This window comes from Rhinatrema bivittatum, chromosome 12 (genome assembly GCF_901001135.1).
Source record: "Rhinatrema bivittatum chromosome 12, aRhiBiv1.1, whole genome shotgun sequence".
NCBI classification, from domain to species: Eukaryota; Metazoa; Chordata; class Amphibia; order Gymnophiona; family Rhinatrematidae; genus Rhinatrema; species Rhinatrema bivittatum.
In genome coordinates, this window is record NC_042626.1 from 23,032,181 (window position 1) to 23,050,718 (window position 18,538).

Consider the following 18,538-nt stretch of genomic DNA (forward strand, 5'->3'; position numbering starts at 1 on the left):
ACCCAGGGCTCTCAGCAATGAATGGCTGAGTTAAATGTCTTCCTTAAAAAAAAAAGAAGCACTGTTAGCCAGTAATCTGTCTCTGTCATACCAGAGATAACACAGTGAGTAAGTGATGCTGTCAGGGTGTTTCCCAGGGTTCTTGTACTTTATCTGTGCTTTAGTCATTAACGTACACCATCCCGTGGATTTGGGGGAGGGGGACTGTTGAGAAACGCAAACGTAAAGCAGGCCTACATATCCCAAAATGCTTTGGGATATCGAGATTCAATACAGAGTCCGGTGATCTAGCAGTTGTATCTGCTTCCTTTTGGAGAAACACAGTCTACTTCACTATAGCGACTGAGCTCAAAGGAAAAAGGTGTGCCCATGCACGCCACAATTAATCATTTACCACAGCGGCACAATGGTTGAGTACTGGTGTAGTAGCTAGTTTGTGTGACTGAATTTATTTTTACTAGATAACTGGGAATTTTTCATAGGTAATGGTAGAATAAAACACACTTATGAGTATGTGCCACAAAAACTGTCAATATTATGCAACAAAAATACTGACTTATTAAAAAGTACTTAAAAATCTAAAGAAAAAGCTTTTCAGTGTGGTTTCTGAGGTGGGAGATGGTAAGAGCAGTTCATAGATGGTTCCCTTGTAACTGCTCGAGATTCGTCAAGCTTCTCGCCTCGTTTCTGATGGTTTCCTTTTCTCTGCTCCTAGTCCCACCTCGGTTTGTGGTACAGCCCAATAACCAGGACGGGATCTACGGGAAGGCAGGGGTGCTGAACTGCTCGGTGGACGGGTATCCTCCTCCGAAGGTCATGTGGAAGCATGCAAAGGGTGAGTCTGAGAGCAAGGGCAGTCTGGTGGTCAGGCGATACTCCCCGGCCTTTTCCTTTCCTTCTCTTTGCACTCTGAAATCAAGTTATAACTGAACCCAGCAGAGAGCCTGCACATTGATGGAAGCTCATAGGCGCTTGTACACGCTGAGCTTCAGCCTCTTGAGATGTCATGCACCTGTTTCACTTCTCTGGTTGGGCATGATTAACAAAAATTTTAAAAATTTGTATGAGTTTTCCCCACAATAACATTTACGATTCTGTGGAACAGACCACATGAGGGGTTATGAACACCTAAGAAATCCTTAAGACTGAGCAATTCCTTGCCTCAGAGAGTTTCTCCTGATAGTTTGTTACTTTTCTTCCTCACTGCTTAGGAAGTGGGAACCCACAGCAATATCACCCCGTCCCCCTCACTGGACGCATTCAGATTCTCCCCAACAGCTCGCTACTGATCCGTCATGTACTGGAGGAGGACATTGGCTACTATCTGTGTCAGGCCAGCAACGGTGTGGGAACCGACATCAGCAAATCCATGCAGCTCACTGTCAAAAGTAAGTGTGACCCTGCCTCTCGCCGTACGGGGGATTTTGTGTGAAGAGCCGTCTCTCATTGTGCGGGATCATGCAGAGTATGGAGAGCTATGAACATGCCATACTGGGTCAGACCAAAGGTCCAGCAAGTCAACATCCTGTCTTCCATACTGGACATTCGGTCACGAGTAACCAGTAGGGTCCCAAGCCACAGATCTAATCCTTCTGTTCACAACTGGAATAAGCAGTGACTTCTCCAAGTCTACATGACTAAGTGGTTTATGAATTTTCCTCTAAGCCTGTCCAAACTTTTTTTAAGCCCAACTATGCTATTTTCACCACATCCTCTGGCAACAAATTCCGCAATTTAATTGTGTGCCGAGTGAAAAATAATTTCACCAATTTGTTTTAAAATGCTATTGCCATTAGCTTCATGGAGTGTCCCCTAATCCTAGTCCTTTTGGATAGGGTAAATAACCAGTCCCCATTTACCCGTTCCACCCTACTCATGATTTTATAGATCTCTATCATATCTCTTCTCAGCCATCTCTTCCCAAGGCTGAAGAGCCCTAACCTGTTTAGCCTTTCCTTATATAGGGCTGTTTAGCTTGGAGAAGAGACAGCTGAGGGGAGATATGATAGAGGTCTTTAAGATCATGAGAGGTCTTGAACAGGTAGATGTGAATCGGTTATTTACTTTTTCAGATAATAGAAAGACTAGTGGTGTACTCTATGAAGTTAGCAAACAGTACATTTAAAACAAATTGAGTGAAAAAGAATTTTTTCCAAAGCACAATTAAGCTTTGGAATTTGTTGCCAGAGGATGTGGATAGTGCATTTAGTGTAGCTGGGTTTAAAAAAGGTTTAAACATAGAAATGACAGCAGAAGAAGACCAAACGGTCCATCCAGTCTACCCAGCAAGCTTTCACACATTTTTTTTTCATACTTTTCTGTTACTCTTGTCCCTTTAAATAACTTTTTATGTTCTGTTTCCCTTCCACCCCCGCCATCGTAGATAGCAGTGCTGGAGCTGCATCTAAGTGAAGTATCTAGCTAATTGGTTTGGGGTAGTAACCCCCGTAATAAGCAAGCTACACCAACGCTTGTTTACCCAGCCTGTGCAACTCTGTCCTTGTTGGTTGTTTGAATACAAATCCTCTTTTCTTCATTCCCCCTGCCATTGAAGCAGTGAGCAGTACTGGATATGTATTCTAAGTGAAGTATCAGGCTTGATTTGGGGTAGTAACTGCTGTAACAAGCAAGCTACACCCATGCTTATTTGCTTTACCCAGACTATGGACAAGTTCCAGGAGAAGTCTATAAACTGCTATTAATCAAGTTGACTTAGGAAATAGCCACTGCTATTACTGGCATCAGTAGTAAGGGATCTACTTAGTGTTTGGGTACTTGTAGCCTGGATTGGCCTCTGTTGGAAACAGGATGCTGGGCTTGATGGACCCTCGGTCTGACCCAATATGGCACCTTCTTATGTTTTTATGTCTTCCCTTTTCCTGGAAGCTCACCCTCCCTCCCTTCAGCCCTCACTAGTGCTATTATCATCTTCCTTTCCTGGAAACTCACTCATCCTCAATCCTTCTCTAGTGCCACTGCTCCTCTCCACTCCATGGGAGGACATTCTCCCTCCCTCATTTGTTCCACTGCCTCCCTTCCTGGATACACAGATTGAGATAACTTTATTGGCCCGACGATTTTGCATGTGTTGCCAAAGTAATATCCAGAATGAGTGATTAAAAGAGAAGGGGAAGAAAACAAGAGGATAAAATTACAAAATAATCCCCCTCCCTCCATCCCTCATCAGTGCCCCGTCCCTCTCTCTAAACACCCACCCTCCTTCCTTCCCTCCCTCCCTTACAGATACCCAGTGCCCTCCCAGAATAGCTGTTTTCATATGTAAGAGTTTTTACATATAATCCTTTCTCTCTCTTCCCGGAGGAGAGAAGTATCCAGAAAAATACACGTGCAACAACCCTTGGTGGAGAGCCAAACTTAATCCGTCTCTCCCTGTCTCAATACTCCCCCCCCCCCCCCCAGTCGCTTCTGTCTCTGGGTAGCAGTAAACTGAGCAGATGCCCTCCCCCCTTCCAGGAGCTCAGCTCATTGTTTGGTGCAATTTGAATTAATCTCCAGCTTCAGGTGAAAAGCGTTAATCAGAGCAGAGAAAAAGCTGAAACGGGAGCAATCAGATTAAGATCGGGGAGCTGCTGGTGAGCAGGAGTAAGAGGGACCCCAGCGGAGCGTGGCATTGTCCCAGGCTCACGCCCAGCCTGCTGCCAGCTCTCTTCACATCTTATCTCTGGCCACCAAATGGGCTCCCGGGCTTGTCTGGGGCTTGTTAACATGATGCAGGGACAAAGGAGAGCCGGCGTGCTCCCAGGCAGGAGGGCTCACTCCTTCCCAGTCGCGGCTCCTTTTCTTTCATTTATTTTGCACGCCGGCTGCTTTATATTTTGATTGAGAGGATTTCTTTTTGCCTGCACTTTCACCCACCGTTCTTATGTCCCAGAGAGACGATTACTTGAGACACAAAAAAAACCCATCCTGAGGAGGGGGAGGGGCAGGTGTTGGCCGGGAGAATCTCCTCCGCCTCCCTACCCGGGCCCGGGTTAGGGCCGGCACCGGTCTCCACCTTTCACTTCAGCTGTGATGGGGGGGGGGGGGGGGAAGCAAGCAAGTCTTAAAACTTGGCCAGCTTGGGGACCTGGTGCCAACCCAGCAGAAAGTCCCCTCTAGGTCAGAAGTGCAGAGACCACCCAGGCGTGCACACAGGCTCCTCTGAAAGGGGGACCTGCCTGCTCTCAAACGCTCACCTGCAGCATCTTCATGCTTGGTCTCCACCGGTGCTATCGCCACCCGATATAACGTTAATAAGCGCCCTTTCTTCCAAAGATCGATGGCCCTAGGGTTATAGGAGAGCAGCCTCTCCCTTTACCCCTGTCTTTCCTCCCTCTCCCCGTCGGTTTCCAGAACATGAGATGTCCCTGATGAGAGCCCGATCACACCAGGGGAGTAGCCTGATGCAGGTCCCAGAAGCACAGGAGAGACTGTGGCAGGGATCCATTCCGCCTTCCGGTGTTGGAGTCCAGAACTGCGCTGCACTTCTGGTGATGCTCCCGGTTCGGGATGGGAGAGGGTTACTCCACTGCGACTCACCCCCAGGCAGCAGTGGCGCGGGCAATAACGAGGAACATCGTGGTTTGACATCTGTCTTGTTTTCTGGCATCGATTTTTGCGTGGCCTGCTCTCCCAAAGGAGTCAGCAGTGCATTGATTAAATAGTTCCTGGCTTCTGCTCGCCCGCTGGGCCCACTCCTGGATGTCATTCACCTCATCCCTCACCTCCCCATTGTCAGCGCTGCTTGTTTCTGCTAAATCAAGGCAGCGAGTGGTGGGGGGGGGGGGGATGGAAGAAGGTGAGAGGAAAGGGAGAGGCTTAGAGCGAGCAAACAGTTCAGCAGCTGGGGTTTGAGTATAAATACCCCATAATTAGAGCTAGTGAAATAGACAAGCCCAGTCCTTGTGCCCTATGCTTAGGACTCGGGAGTGTAATGCAGGTAGTTACACAGTCTTTTAGGAGAGATGATCCATTTTTAAGACGGACACGTCTTTCCAGATGCAGTCTCCAGGAGTATTAAGATCCCGTTCTGCCCCCTCGCTCCATGCTCCCTTTCCCCTCCTCCTGCCACGCTGCAGTCTCGTGGCTGATCCTCGCCGCAGATCGTGTGCAAGCTTGCCTGCACCCGCATCCCCAGGGGAGGACTCAGCCTGAAGCAGAATGTTCATGAGAGCATTAAAGACTTGTCAGGCAGTGGGATGGGAGGCACAGCTCAAAAAAGCAGTGACCTTTCATCTCTAGAGGCCTAAGGTGGGGACTGTAAGGGCATAAATTTCTAAGTGAATTGAATTTGCTGGGCTTCTGCTAGCTAACATTTGCTTAACTGCTTTTTTTTTGTGTCGTGATTCATTGGCAGAGCTCTGTGGGTGGGGGTGTGGGGGTGTCTGAGTACTGGAATAACGGGGTGCTACATGACAGGAATGAGGTGCATTGACCAATCTGTATGTGTGTGTGGAGGGGGGGGGCTTTCAGTACTGGAACAGCAGGGGATGCAGCAGGGAGGAGTGAGGTAAATTGGCAGTGCTATGTGTCGCTGTACTGCAGGGTAGGATTGGGGTGCATTGGTAGAGCTCTGTGTGTGGGGAAGGGTCGCAGCACTGGAACAGCAGGGAGGAGTGAGATGAACTGGCAGTGCTATGTGTCGCTGTACTGCAGGGCAGGATTGGGGTGCATTGGCAGAGCTGTGCATTTGTGTGGGGAGGGGTCACAGCACTGGAACAGCAGGGAGGAGTGAGATGAACTGGCAGTGCTATGTGTCGCTGTACTGCAGGGAGGATTGGGGTGCATTGGCAGAGCTGTGCATTTGTGTGGGGAGGGGTTGCAGTACTGGAACAGGAGATGCAGCAGGGAGGAGTGAGATGAACTGGCAGTGCTATGTGTCGCTGTACTGCAGGGCAGGATTGGGGTGCATTGGCAGAGCTCTGTGTGTGGGGAGGGGTCACAGCACTGGAACAGCAGGGAGGAGTGAGATGAACTGGCAGTGCTATGTGTCAGTGTGCGCTGCAGGGCAGGATTGGGGTGCATTGGCAGCACTTTGTGACTGAAGTTGGTTCGCTGTGTGTCTGTCATCTTGTGTTCACCAAATGAAAATGTAAAATGGTTCCCTCTCCCCTCTAAACCCCGACATGTCTTGTGCTCACAAGGCTTCTTTGTTTCTAGGTCCTTGCCACCGAAGCACTGCTGAGAGAGCAGCGCCAGCTCAGGCGATTGTTAATTGAATTACATCGAGGGAGGAAGCAGTGAGGAACGGAGTCTCATTAAAGCCCCTTGTGCCCCATTAGAGTGACATGTTAGCTTTGCTGATCTGTGTTCTCGTACACGCCTGTAGGATGCACTTCTGCTGGCGGCTTCTCGGTTGCATTCTGTACGGTTTGCTCCAAGAAGGGCTGCAGAGCACACCTCTCCCTTACTTAATACATTGAAGATTTTCTTTTTTTCTTTGGAAAAGCCAAATGCATTTTCCTAAAGCAAGATTAATGACCCCTTAGAAATGAGGTACAGACCATGTAAGACCACTGCTGGGCCCCCTCGGGGACAAGAGTGAGCTCTGTTTATGTCTGTGATCTCCTGGAGCTTGGAGAGGGGCTTATGAAGGCACTGAGCAGGGGGCCAGAGGAGGAGACGAGGTGCAGACACGCCTGGTTTGTTTTATTTGCTGGTATAAAAGTTCATTAAGGCGTGATTCCATGTCTTCTCTTTTACTACAAATTGAAAAGGTGATGGAGCGTGACTGCTCCACTCCACTCTTTTTCCCTGCCGCTCATCAGTGACACTTCACTGCCAAGACGACCGAGGTATCCCCCTGGGAGCCCTGCACCTGCAGCTCCCCAGGATCCCCCCCAGCACAGTGGCCCCCCTGAAGCTCAGCACCGGCTAGTCGAGGGACTGATGGACTGAAAGAAGGGAGAGAGGGAGGAAAGGTGAAATAGAGTGTGAGGGAGTATACAAAAAAACTCCCTCAAACCACCTTTAAACGCAGGCTAGAGCCATCTTCCCCGATCCGCCTTAAGGCGCAGATACGCAAAGGATTCTGGGTTTCGGGAGGATCCCTGCCTAACAGTATAAAGGGTCAGAGCCCAGAAGAGTTAGGGAGGTCCCAGGAATCTGCATTGAGCCCATGCTATGCCCATACAGAGTACGTATGAACTGCTTGGATGTTTAAATCGAGGTGAGCTACTATTTTGTTTGCTATTTATTTTGAATTCTTGTAAATAAATTTTGTTCCTGATCAGAACAGCCAAGTCTTGCTGTGTTCCTTGGCTGTTCCAAATACCGTGGCTGGCCCAACGCTACAGATGATGGCAGCAGTGAGATTTTGTGGCCTGAAGAGGGAACCACAGGCACCGACCCATTAGCTATAGTACAGAAAAAAACCCAGAGAACTTTTTTTTTCCTCCTTTTTCCTGGAGCCTCCCTACTTTCTTGCCTAACGGCGCTACGAGCAAACTAAAGGGGTAGCCCTCCTGGAATAGATAGGGTTCAAGAAGTGAGGCAGGGCTGGACAGGCCAGCAGGATTGTGGGTTTTTGGGGGTTTTTTTTTACTTTTTCCTTTCCCCAGAGAGCTGCTTGCCTAGCACTCCCCCTCCCCAGAATGCAGGCAAATATGGAGCAAGTAATTCATGTGCTGTCTACTGGGCAGCAACAGCTGCAAAATGTGATGCAGGTCCAGATTGACCAGCAACACGCATTGCAGGAGCAAGTGGCTCAGCAGAACACCATACTGACTCAAGTGGCACGGGCGGTGCAAACGGCGGTGACTAAACCACCTTCCTTGGCCAGAGACTCACTGAAGATGACCCCAACAAAGAATTTTGAGAGGACTGCTGGATTGACTGGCTGGCTGGAAGACAAGTGGGCAACCTATCTAGATAACTTACTAATTGGTGACTGTCAAGCCTCTTTCCAGACCGTGAACCCCAGAGGCACAGACATGTACCAGGAAGTTAAGACTGCCATTCTTCAGAGCGAAGGGCTCACCCCAGAAACCTGGTCCAACTCCCTGCAGCCTGGGGAGAATCTAAGAAATCTTTTCCATTTACATCTGGGGTGTGATAATCTGAAAGAACTGTATGCGTTGGGGGGTGAAGGGCTGATGTGCACGGAGCAGGAGAGAGTCCTTGGGGTGATGGTGTCTAACAACCTGAAGTCAACGAAGCAGTGTGACACGGTGACAGCCAAAGCCAGAAGAATGTTGAGCTGCATAGAGAGAGGAATATCTAGTAAGAAAAGGGAAGTGATAATCCCCTTCTACAGGTCCTTGGTGAGGCCTCACCTGGAGTACTGTGTTCAGTTCTGGAAACTGTATCTCAAAGGAGACAGAGACAGGATGGAGGCAGTCCAGAGAAGGGCGACCAAAATGGTGGGTGGTCTCAATGGAATGACTTATGAGAAGAGGTTGAAGAACCTGAATATGTTTACCCAGGAGGAGCAGGGGTGATATGATACAGACCTTCAGATACTTGAAAGATTCTAATGATCCATAGTCGTCATCAAACCTTTTCCATTGGAAACAATTTAGTAGAACTAGGGGTCACAATTTGAAACTCCAGGGAGGAAGACTTAGAACTAATGTCAGGAAATATTTCTTCACGGAGAGGGTGGTGGATGCCTAGCATGCCCTTTTAGAGGAAGTGGTGAAGACTAAAACGGTGAAGGATTTCAAAGGGGCATGGGATAAACACTGGATCCCTAAAGGCTAGAGGATGGAAATAAATAAAAAAGCTTGGGGATAACCTGCACGGATCGGCGGTTAGTACCCTTAACAGAAATGTGGGGGCAACCTGCACGGAGCGGTGGTTACTACCTTGGGAAGCTTGCTGGGCAGACTAGATGGACCATTTTGGTCTTTTTCTGCCATCTTTACTATGTTACTATGACTTTGTGATTCGCTTGGAAGTGGCTGTGCCTAGAGGGGGACACTGGTGAGGAGGTCACCAAGACAATTGTCTTGGAGCAATTCCTGGATGGCCCATGTGGCAGTGGGTCTACCAACAACTGAATCTGGCCTTAGAAGTGGCTGAGGCCTACTACCAGGTTCACTCTATGCCAGAGACACCACTCTCACCTGAGAAGGTAGAGGATGGGTGTAGAGGCTGATGAGATCTTAAGATTTAGAAGCTCTGGCTGCCGGAAGAGCTGGCTCAAATGCAAGTCATAAACCCAGTTCCTAACTTGGGAAAGCCTCCATGTTTCGCTTGTGGAGAAAGCAGCCATTTCACCGGGACTGTCCACACTGTGAAGAAGAAGCTATGGACATTAATGCTGACTCTCCATATTGTCATTTTGTGGACATTACCCAGTAAGAGACCAGCACTTTTGTAATTTCCGTAGAAATAGATAGCGTTCCAACATAGGCCCTGGTAGATCCAGGAAGCGTGAAGACCCTCATTCAATGTGAGTCAGTGAAACAGGTCCAAATTAATTATGCGAATGTGGTACTGTTGACCTGCATACATGGCGACTGCAGACAATATCCAACTTGCCAACTGGAGTTAAAGACACTCATTGGCCAAGATAAAATAGGAGTTGGGGGTTCTGCCATGGCTCTCCTACCCTGTTCTAATTGGGCGAGACTGAACTTCAACAATCTTTGGACCCTGTTTACAATGGAGACACTCATCATCAACAATGAAGAGTTACCATACCCCAAACTCTTCCCCATAGAGGGTATGGACTTATTTCCTAAAGTCTTTAAAAAAAAAAAATCCCAGAGACAACGGCAACTGGACAAGTATAGTTTTGCAGTGGACCAAGAGACCGAGAGGGCAGCTACCTCAGAGTCAGAGGACGAATTGCCAGCCAACTCGAATGTCATGCCTTACCCTATTAACTGGGAAAAGGAGGGTAAACCAGGTGACATGGAATGGGCCCAAAGGGAGGACGAGTCTTTTAAGTGGGATAGGGAGCACCTATAGAGGGGCGATGGTAAGGTGGTTCCAGGAGCTCCGGCAACTGTGCCAGATTATTCATATTTCATAGTGAAAAGAGACATTTTATACCGTGTCATAAAGAGGAGTGTGGAGGGAGAACTGATAGAGCAACTCCTAGTCCCCAAGTCCTATTGCCAGAAATTCATGCAACTAGCACATAGTCACCAGTTAGGGGGTCACCTGGGTGAAGAAAAAGCCCCAAGAGAACATTTTGGCCCAGTTCTATTGGTCAGGGATATGTAAACAGATCCATTGGTATTGCCAGTCCTGTACTACCTGCCAGCTCATTAAAACTTGTTGGTGTTTGGGTGATAACTCTCATTCCCATAATTGAAACCCCTTTTAAAAGAGTGGCTATAGACCTCATGGGGCTGCTAGAAAGAACCACTTGAGGTAAGAAGTATATTCTCATGATCTTGGACTATGCCATGAGATACCCTGAGGTAATATTACTGAAAAATATGAAAATCCCAACAGTGGCAACCACCTTAATGGAAGTTTTCTCTCAGGTAGGACTACCCAAAGAGATTCTAACAGACCAAGGGACTCCATTTGTCTCTAAAGTAATGAAGCAATTTTGTAGCCTGCTTAAGATGAAAACTCTACATACATCAGTGTACTATCCTTGTGGAACATTTCAATAGAACACTAAAGCAAATGTTGCAAAGTTTGTAGATGAAGACAGCAAAAATTGGGACTTGCTACTACCTTATGTGCTATTCGCAGTCTGCAACATGCCCCAGAGTTCAACAAGCTTCTCACTTTTCAAGTTATTATATGGTAGAAGACCAAGGGGCATATTAGATGTGGCTTGAGAGACATGGGAAGATGAAGAAACCCTGGACAGAATCTCGTGGACTATGTTATACAGGTGCAAGAGTGCATCTAGAAAGATGGACAGGCATCCTGCTTGTGCTTAAAGAAGGCTCAGACCACTCAAGCCCAGGCTTACAGTCATCCCACAGTTCAGAGGACCTTTCACATAGTAGATCAGGTTCTGGTTCTCTTACCCTCTTCGGAAAGCAAGTTGCTCACTTGTTGGCAAGGGCCCTATGAGGTCTTGGAAAAAAATAGCCCAGTGGACTACAAAATAGCCCAAACAGATAAGAGAAAGAAAAGGCAGATTTACCACATCAACTTACTAAATAAATGGGTTCCTCAAGAGTGTGGAAAAGTACAAGTGGAATTCGACCCAAAGCTCAGAGCTGAGGTAGACCCAGATCCAAGTGCCGTTTGGAGAGGAGCTGTCAACTTCCCAGTTAATTGATTTAAAGCAGCTCCTTGAGTAGAATAGAGAAATCTTCTCAAACTTGCTGGGACATACTCATTTGTTTCAGCATGATATCATTACCCCACCTGGGTGGTCATACTCTAATGAACATACCAAATCCCAGAAGCCAGTTGCCGAGTCATCAAAACAGACGTGAAAGAGATGCTCCAGCTCTGAGTCATAGAAGAATCTACTAGTGACTGGTCTTCACCCATAGTCCTTGTACCAAAGCCAGGTGGGATTATAAGATTTTGTATAGGCTTTAAAAAAAAAGTCAACAGAGCCTCCAAATTGGACACATACCCAATGCCTAGGGTGGGTGCCTGGGATTGGCTCAGTTCATCTCAAATCTGGATCTCATCAAAGGATACTAGCAAGTACCCCTCACACCAACAGTGAAAGAGAAAACAGCCTTCTTGACATTGGTTACGGTCCTCCCTTTTGGCCTCCATGGTACCATTGAAATGTTCCAGCGCTTGATTGATCATATGCTCCACCTGCATCAGGGCTATGCTGCCACATACCTGATTGATACAGTGATCTACATCCCAGATTGGAGAACACACGTGAGACAACTTCAAGCTGTACTATCCACTTTGAGGAAGACTGGGCTGACAGTGAATCCAAAGTACTTATTGGAAGAAAATAGGAAAAAGCATAAGCATTGTCAAGTTAAGTGTAATACATTGATAAGACAGGCTAAGAGAGAATTTGAAATGAAGTTGGCCATAGAGGCAAAAACTCATAATAAAAACCTTTTAAAATATATCCTAAGCAAGAAACCTGTGAGGGAGTCAGTTGGACCGTTAGATGACTGAAGGGAAGATAAGGTCATTGAAGAAAGACTAAATGAATTCTTTGCTTCTGTGTTTACTAATGAGGATGTTGGGGAGATACCAGTTCCAGAGATGGTTTTCAAAGGTGATGATTCGGATAAACTGAACCAAATCACGGTGAACCTGGAAGATATAGTAAGCCAGACTGACAAACTAAAGAGTAGCAAATCATCTGGACCAGAGAGTATACACCCCAGGGTTCTGAACACTCAAAAATGTAATTTCAGATATATTAGTAAAAATCATCCATTGTACCTGAAGACTGGAGAGTGGTCAATGTAACCCTGATATTTAAAATTCCAGTTGGCTTGAAGAACCATTCCAACCCATACGCTCGAAGCGACTCACTAGAGCCTCCAAGAATGGGACTCTTTATGTGCCCGCCCTAAAACACGCTCACCTCACATCCACAAAGGAACGAGCTATTTCCATAGCTGGACCTACTCATTGGAACTCCTTACCCACTAACCTACGGCTCAAAACCTGTCCCTCCAAATTCTGAGCTAACCTAAAGACCTGGCTATTCAAACAAGCGTAACCCCAATAATCCCAGCTCTGCCTCCCCTCTCTACTTAACACGCCAGCTCTTTGATGTACTCTGTACATAACTCTGTTACAACTTTCTGTTAGAACTATAACTATAATTATTCCTATAAGTATTTATATGCCTTTATTATTATTAAGTAGTTGAATTTTTTGACTGGTTTATTGTGTCATTTCCTTGCTAAGCTTACTGTTCCTATGTAGCCCCCCTACATGTTCAATGTAATTTCCACCTGCTGTTATACTGTAAACCGATATGATGTCACTACGAATATCGGTATAGAAAAGTTTATAAATAAATAAATAAAACGGGCTCCAGGGGCAATCCTGGAAACTGTAGACCAGTGAGCCTGACTTCATTGCCAGGAAAAATAGTGAAAACTATTCTAAAGATCAAAATCACAGAGCATATAGAAAGACAAGGTTTAATGGAACACAGCATGGATTTACCCAAGGGAAGTCTTGCCTCACATATCTGCTTCATTTTTTTGAAGGGGTTAATAAACATGTGGATAAAGGTGAACCGGTATTTGGATTTTCAGAAGGTGTTTGACAAAGTCCCTCATGAGAGGCTTCTAAGAAAACTAAAAAGTCAACGGATAGGAGACAATGTCCTTTAGTGGATTACAAACTGGTTAAAAGATAGGAAACAGGATTAAATGGTTAATTTTCTCAGTGGAAAAAGGGTAAACAGTGGAGTGCCTCAGGGATCTGTACTTGGACCAATGCTTTTCAATATATTTATAAATGATCTCCAAAGGAATATGATGAATGAGGTAATCAAATTTGCAGATGATGCAAAATTATTCAGAGTAATTAAAACATAAGCGGATTATGATAAATTGCAGGAGGAGGACCTTGCGAGACTGGAAGATTGGGCATCCAAATGGCAGATGAAATTTAATGTGGACAAGTGCAAGGTGTTGCATATAGGGAAAAATAACCCATGTTGTAGTTGCACAACATTAGGTTCCATATTAGGAGTTACCACCCAGGAAAACGATCTAGGCATCATAGCGGATAAAACATTGAAATTGTCTCAATGTGCTGCAGCAGTCAAAAAAGCGAACAGAATGTTAGGAATTATTAGGAAGGGAATGGTGAATAAAATGCAAAATGTCATAATGCCTCTGTATTGCTCTATAGTGAGACCACACCTTGAGTACTGTGTACAATTTTGGTCACCACAGCTCAAAAAAGATATAGTTGCACTGGAGAAGGTACAGAGAAGGGCGACCAAAATGATAAAAGGGGATGGAACAGCTCCCTTATGAGGAAAGGCTAAAGAGGTTAGGGCTGTTCAGCTTGGAGAAGAGACGGCTGAGGGGGGGATATGATAGAGGTGTTTAAGATCATGAAAGGTCTAGAACAGGTAAATGTGATTCGGTTATTTACTCTTTCAGATAATAGAACAACTAGGGAGCACTCCATGAAGTTAGCAAGTAACACATTTAAAACTAATCGGAGAAAATTCTTTCAGTCAACGTACAAATAAGCCCTGGAATTTGTTGCCTGAGGATGTGGTTAGTGCAGTTAGTATAGCTGGGTTTAAAAAAGGTTTGGATAAGTTCTTGGAGGAGAAGTCCATTATCTGCTGTTAATCAAAGGGACTAGTCACTGCCATCATAGGCATCAGTAGCATGGGATCTACTTAGTCTTTGAGTACTTACTAGGTACTTGTAGCCTGGATTGGCCACTGTTGGAAACAGGATACTGGGCTTGATGGACCCTTGGTCTGACCCATATGGTAACTTCTTATGTTCTTATGAAGGATAAGAAGTCCAATATCTGGGCTATACTTTGGGGAAGGGTCAAGTCCACCTGCAGTCCAGGAAGATTGAGGTGGTTACCAAGGTACTGGTCCCAAAAACCGAAGGGAAGGGCCTTCCTAAACCTGACAGAGGTTTATACTTAATTACTCCGAGAAGGCAGAGCCACTCATGAGGCTCTTACTGAAGAAATCACTGGAAAAAGTCCAGTGGTCAGCTGAGACCGAGAAACCTTCTGGGAGCTGAAGGAGGAGATCTACTCCAACCCGGTCCTAAGTCCAGACTTCACAGAACCCTTCATCATTCAGATATTCACCTCAGAAGTGGGACAGTCCTTAGCCAAATGAAGAATGGCCAATAGAATCCGGTGACCTATATAAGTCAGAAGCTCCTAACATGGGAGAATAAATACTCTACAGTGGAGAAAGAGGCCTTAGCTGTCAAATGGACTTGTGAAACATTACGATATAACCTCCTGGGATGGCAGTTTACCCTGGTGATGGACCACCAACTACTCATATGGATAGACTGGAACAGAGAGACCAACTCCAGAGTGGTGATGCGGTTACAACATTCAGCATAGGCCTGGGAAGGAGAACATCAACGCTGACTTTCTGTCAAGAGAAGTGTCCCTGACACAGGCAGGCATTCACCCCATTCACCCCAGTAAAAGTGAGCTGAGGGGGGGGGGAGGGTATGTGAGGCAGTATACAAAAGAGATCCCTCAAACCACCTTAAAACACAGGCTAGAGTCATCTGCCCCAGACCACCTTAAAGTGCAGTGCTGCAAAGGATGCTGGGTCCCGAGAGGATCCCTACCTAACAGTATAAAAGGATCCGGGCCCAGAAGGGTTAGGGAAGCCCCAGGGAGCTGCGTTGAGGCTATGCTATGCTCGTTCAGAGTACGTATGAACTGCTTAGATGTTTAAAGCGAGGTGAGCTGCTATTTTGTTTTGTTGTTTATTTTGAACTCTTGTAAATAAACCTTTGTTCCTGATCAGAACAGCCAAGTCTTGCTGTGTTCCTTGGCTGTTCCAGATGCCAGGGCCAGCCCAGCGCTACAAGAGGTTCCCTCCATGAGCACAGTCAGGGGCCTCTTTCTAAGCTGCTTCTTCAGGCCTCCGTTTTGTTCAAGATGTTCACTGGGAAATTTAGGATAGAAGAGAGATCCCTGTGAGCACCCTTCCTGGTGAGAGTAAGAGGCCACAGGGTCGGTATTACCCCCTTTGCTACTTTAATGGTTTCTATACCATTGTGAAATGTGTTATATGATTGGTTTTTATAATTATGTAACATTTTTGACTGTTATCCACCATGAGCAATAGCTTTTTTTGAACTGGCAGACTAAGACCATTTTATATCAAGAAAATATATTTTCTTGTTTCCTTATGTTGGGGGCAGACACCCCCCTGCCCCTCCCTCCATCTCTCCACTGCCACCAGTCAAGTGACTCACACTCACACACACACACACCTCCACACACACACAAACACACCTCCACACACACCTCTCCACACCTCCACACACACCTCTCCACACACACACACACACCTCTCCACACACACACTCACCTCCACACACACACACACACACACACACACACACTGCCCTCCATCAAGAGCTCTCTTTCCTCATTTCTGTGTCTTTGTTCCTGTCAGGATAATTTCACGTTCAACCACAAACACCGCCTGCTTTCCCCCCCCCCCCCCCCCCCCCCCCCCCCCCCCCCCCCCCCCCCCCCCCCCCCCCCCCCCCCCCCCCCCCCCCCCCACTGTATGCACCCTGCATTTTCTCCCTCCCTGTGGCTTTGCACACCACTTCTCCAGAGAAGGGGCACAGGAAGAAGAAGCGGGCATTTTGGAAAATGTGACAGGAGGAGCGTATTGAGGGCACTGGAAAAAAAAGAAAAAAATCCCTCAATCTGTATGCCATGCAGGGTTTGCACAGTGAATTATGCAAATCTTTGATGGAAAAATATTCCTGCTCACATCCTGGAGATTGTAAAACCTTAGTCAATAATTCATACCTGCGCGGAGCAGACTGCAGGGCTTTCTTCATTAGAACTTGTGCTGGGTGACTTGCGTTTCACGTTTTTATTGTATATCCTGCTGTAATTCTATGCATTATAAAACTTAGTGGCTTTTTTATTTTATGATCCTAAGATGTGTAGTACAAGAAAGCAGTTCATGTCTCTCTCCTGTCCCCTTTCTTGCCCCCGCTCTCACGCCATGTCTCTCTATCCATTCTTGAGGGCGTTTTTCTTCCTTTCACACTCTGTCCCCCTGCCATGACCCATTGGAGGTTTGGCCAGGGCCACACTTCAGTGAAGCCGGTCTCACTCCTGTGTGTGTGTGCATGCACGCGTGGTTCACTCTCTCTCTTTCTCTACTAGTCCCAGCGATGATCACCTCTCACCCCAACACCACCATCGCCATCAAGGGACAGACGAAGGAGCTGAACTGCACTGCCCGGGGAGAGCGGCCCATCATCATCCGCTGGGAGAAAGGTGACACCGTCATTGACCCTGACCGCAACATGAGATACGCCATCACCACCAAGGACAACAGCGATGAGGTCATTTCCACCCTCAAGGTGAGAGGTGCTGAGGAGGTGGCTTGGGTTTTGATCTCTCTTATGCCTGTGGACCTTGTCTTTGAGCGCCATGGCACCCAGGGCACTTCTGAATGGTCATCTCCGATCTTTGTGCACCATCTCTGCTGTCGTAGACTTTAATGTTTTTGGGGTTTTTTCTCTCTCTCTGTCCGCAGCTGAAACCTGCCGAACGAGGCGACTCCGTGTTCTTTTCCTGCCATGCTGTTAACTCGTACGGGGAGGACCGTGGCCTGATCCAACTCACAGTGCAAGGTAGGGTGTCATTTCTTCCACCCTGGCACTGCCAGTCATATTGCACCAGACAGACCCTGCACAGAATCCCATGGAAAGAGATGTGGGATGGAAATGGCTCCCCTGTGAGAGCTGAATGTGAGTGGCTGAGGCCCTGCCTGACAGATCCCCACTGAGGAATCATAAAGGTTATTCCCCCAGCTTGAATCCCTGATGTGAGCTGGATGAGAAGGAACCTGGGGAGGGAAGGTTGAGGAGTAGTTTTTTGCATGAACTCCGGATGTCGGGTTAAGCGGTAGCAGAGCCTGCGATTGTGATGTGAGCTGCACAAGGCGGAGGTCTTTGGGTGATCTGTCCTTGTTTCCCTTCCTCCGTCTCTCAGAGCCCCCAGACCCCCCCGAGCTGGAGATGCGTGAGGTGAAGGCTCGTAGTATGAACCTTCGCTGGACTCAGAGGTTTGACGGGAACAGCATCATCACCGGATTTGATATCGAGTACAAAAACAAATCAGGTAAGAGCTTGCAAATGAACGTTATCGGTGCTTTCAACAGAGAAGAAATTGCCAGAATTAAATTGGCATTGATAATCACAAACCATGCAGTGGTCCAGAGGACTGGGGTGGCAACAACATTGCTTTGATCTAGAGGGGGGGTATCTTAAACCATGTACCCTGCAAACTAATTTTGGAATATTTGGGCTGGGCAAATGCCGCTGGGCACAAATGAAACCGCCGGACATACTCTGCCTTCCTTTATCCCCCATGGTGAAAGTCTGCGTACCATTGAGGACAAAGACGATTACAACCCAGGGAATTTTCCCTGATAACTGCTTAATTAGCCAGGCAAATGCCTTTGAAAATTGCACCTATAGATGGATGGATGGGTGGCTCATTCATGTTCTGGGGTTTACTGTCTTTAATGTAATGCAAACAGCAGTAAACTACCTTGCACCTGTTTGGCAGATAGCAGTGTACTTTTGATGTTTTATCATTACTGATGTGTTGCTTAACAGCACCATGATGCATTTTGTCTCGTTGAGCAGCCTATAAAAATTAATATTAAATAAGAAAAAGCACAAATTGCATATGGGAGGGTGACAGTACTCTGTTATTGGCTGCAGTCTGACTTATTTGCCACTGAAATCCCTTGACAGAGGAGCAATTTTTTTGTGGCTGCCTAGAAGGCCTACATCACAGGTGGAAGGTGGCCTGCCCTGAGCATCACTCTGTCTCTTCGCTTTCTGCCAGTGGTCCAGAGGGTGAACTGGTTCCTAAGATTGTGAGCTATTTGGGCTTTAGATAATACTTCATCTTCTGGAAAAGATTTTCCCTTCCATTGGACCAACTT

General features: G+C 46.8%; 1 protein-coding gene across 1 annotated transcript in view; it reads left to right on the plus strand.

The window, feature by feature from the left end:
* Positions 1 to 18,538, plus strand: part of DSCAML1 (DS cell adhesion molecule like 1) — a 233,064-nt gene that overhangs the window by 158,296 nt on the left and 56,230 nt on the right. The window contains 5 exon segments of the mRNA XM_029573333.1: positions 716 to 835; positions 1,212 to 1,388; positions 16,741 to 16,940; positions 17,117 to 17,213; positions 17,575 to 17,703. Of these exon segments, the coding sequence (XP_029429193.1) occupies positions 716 to 835; positions 1,212 to 1,388; positions 16,741 to 16,940; positions 17,117 to 17,213; positions 17,575 to 17,703 (723 nt within the window).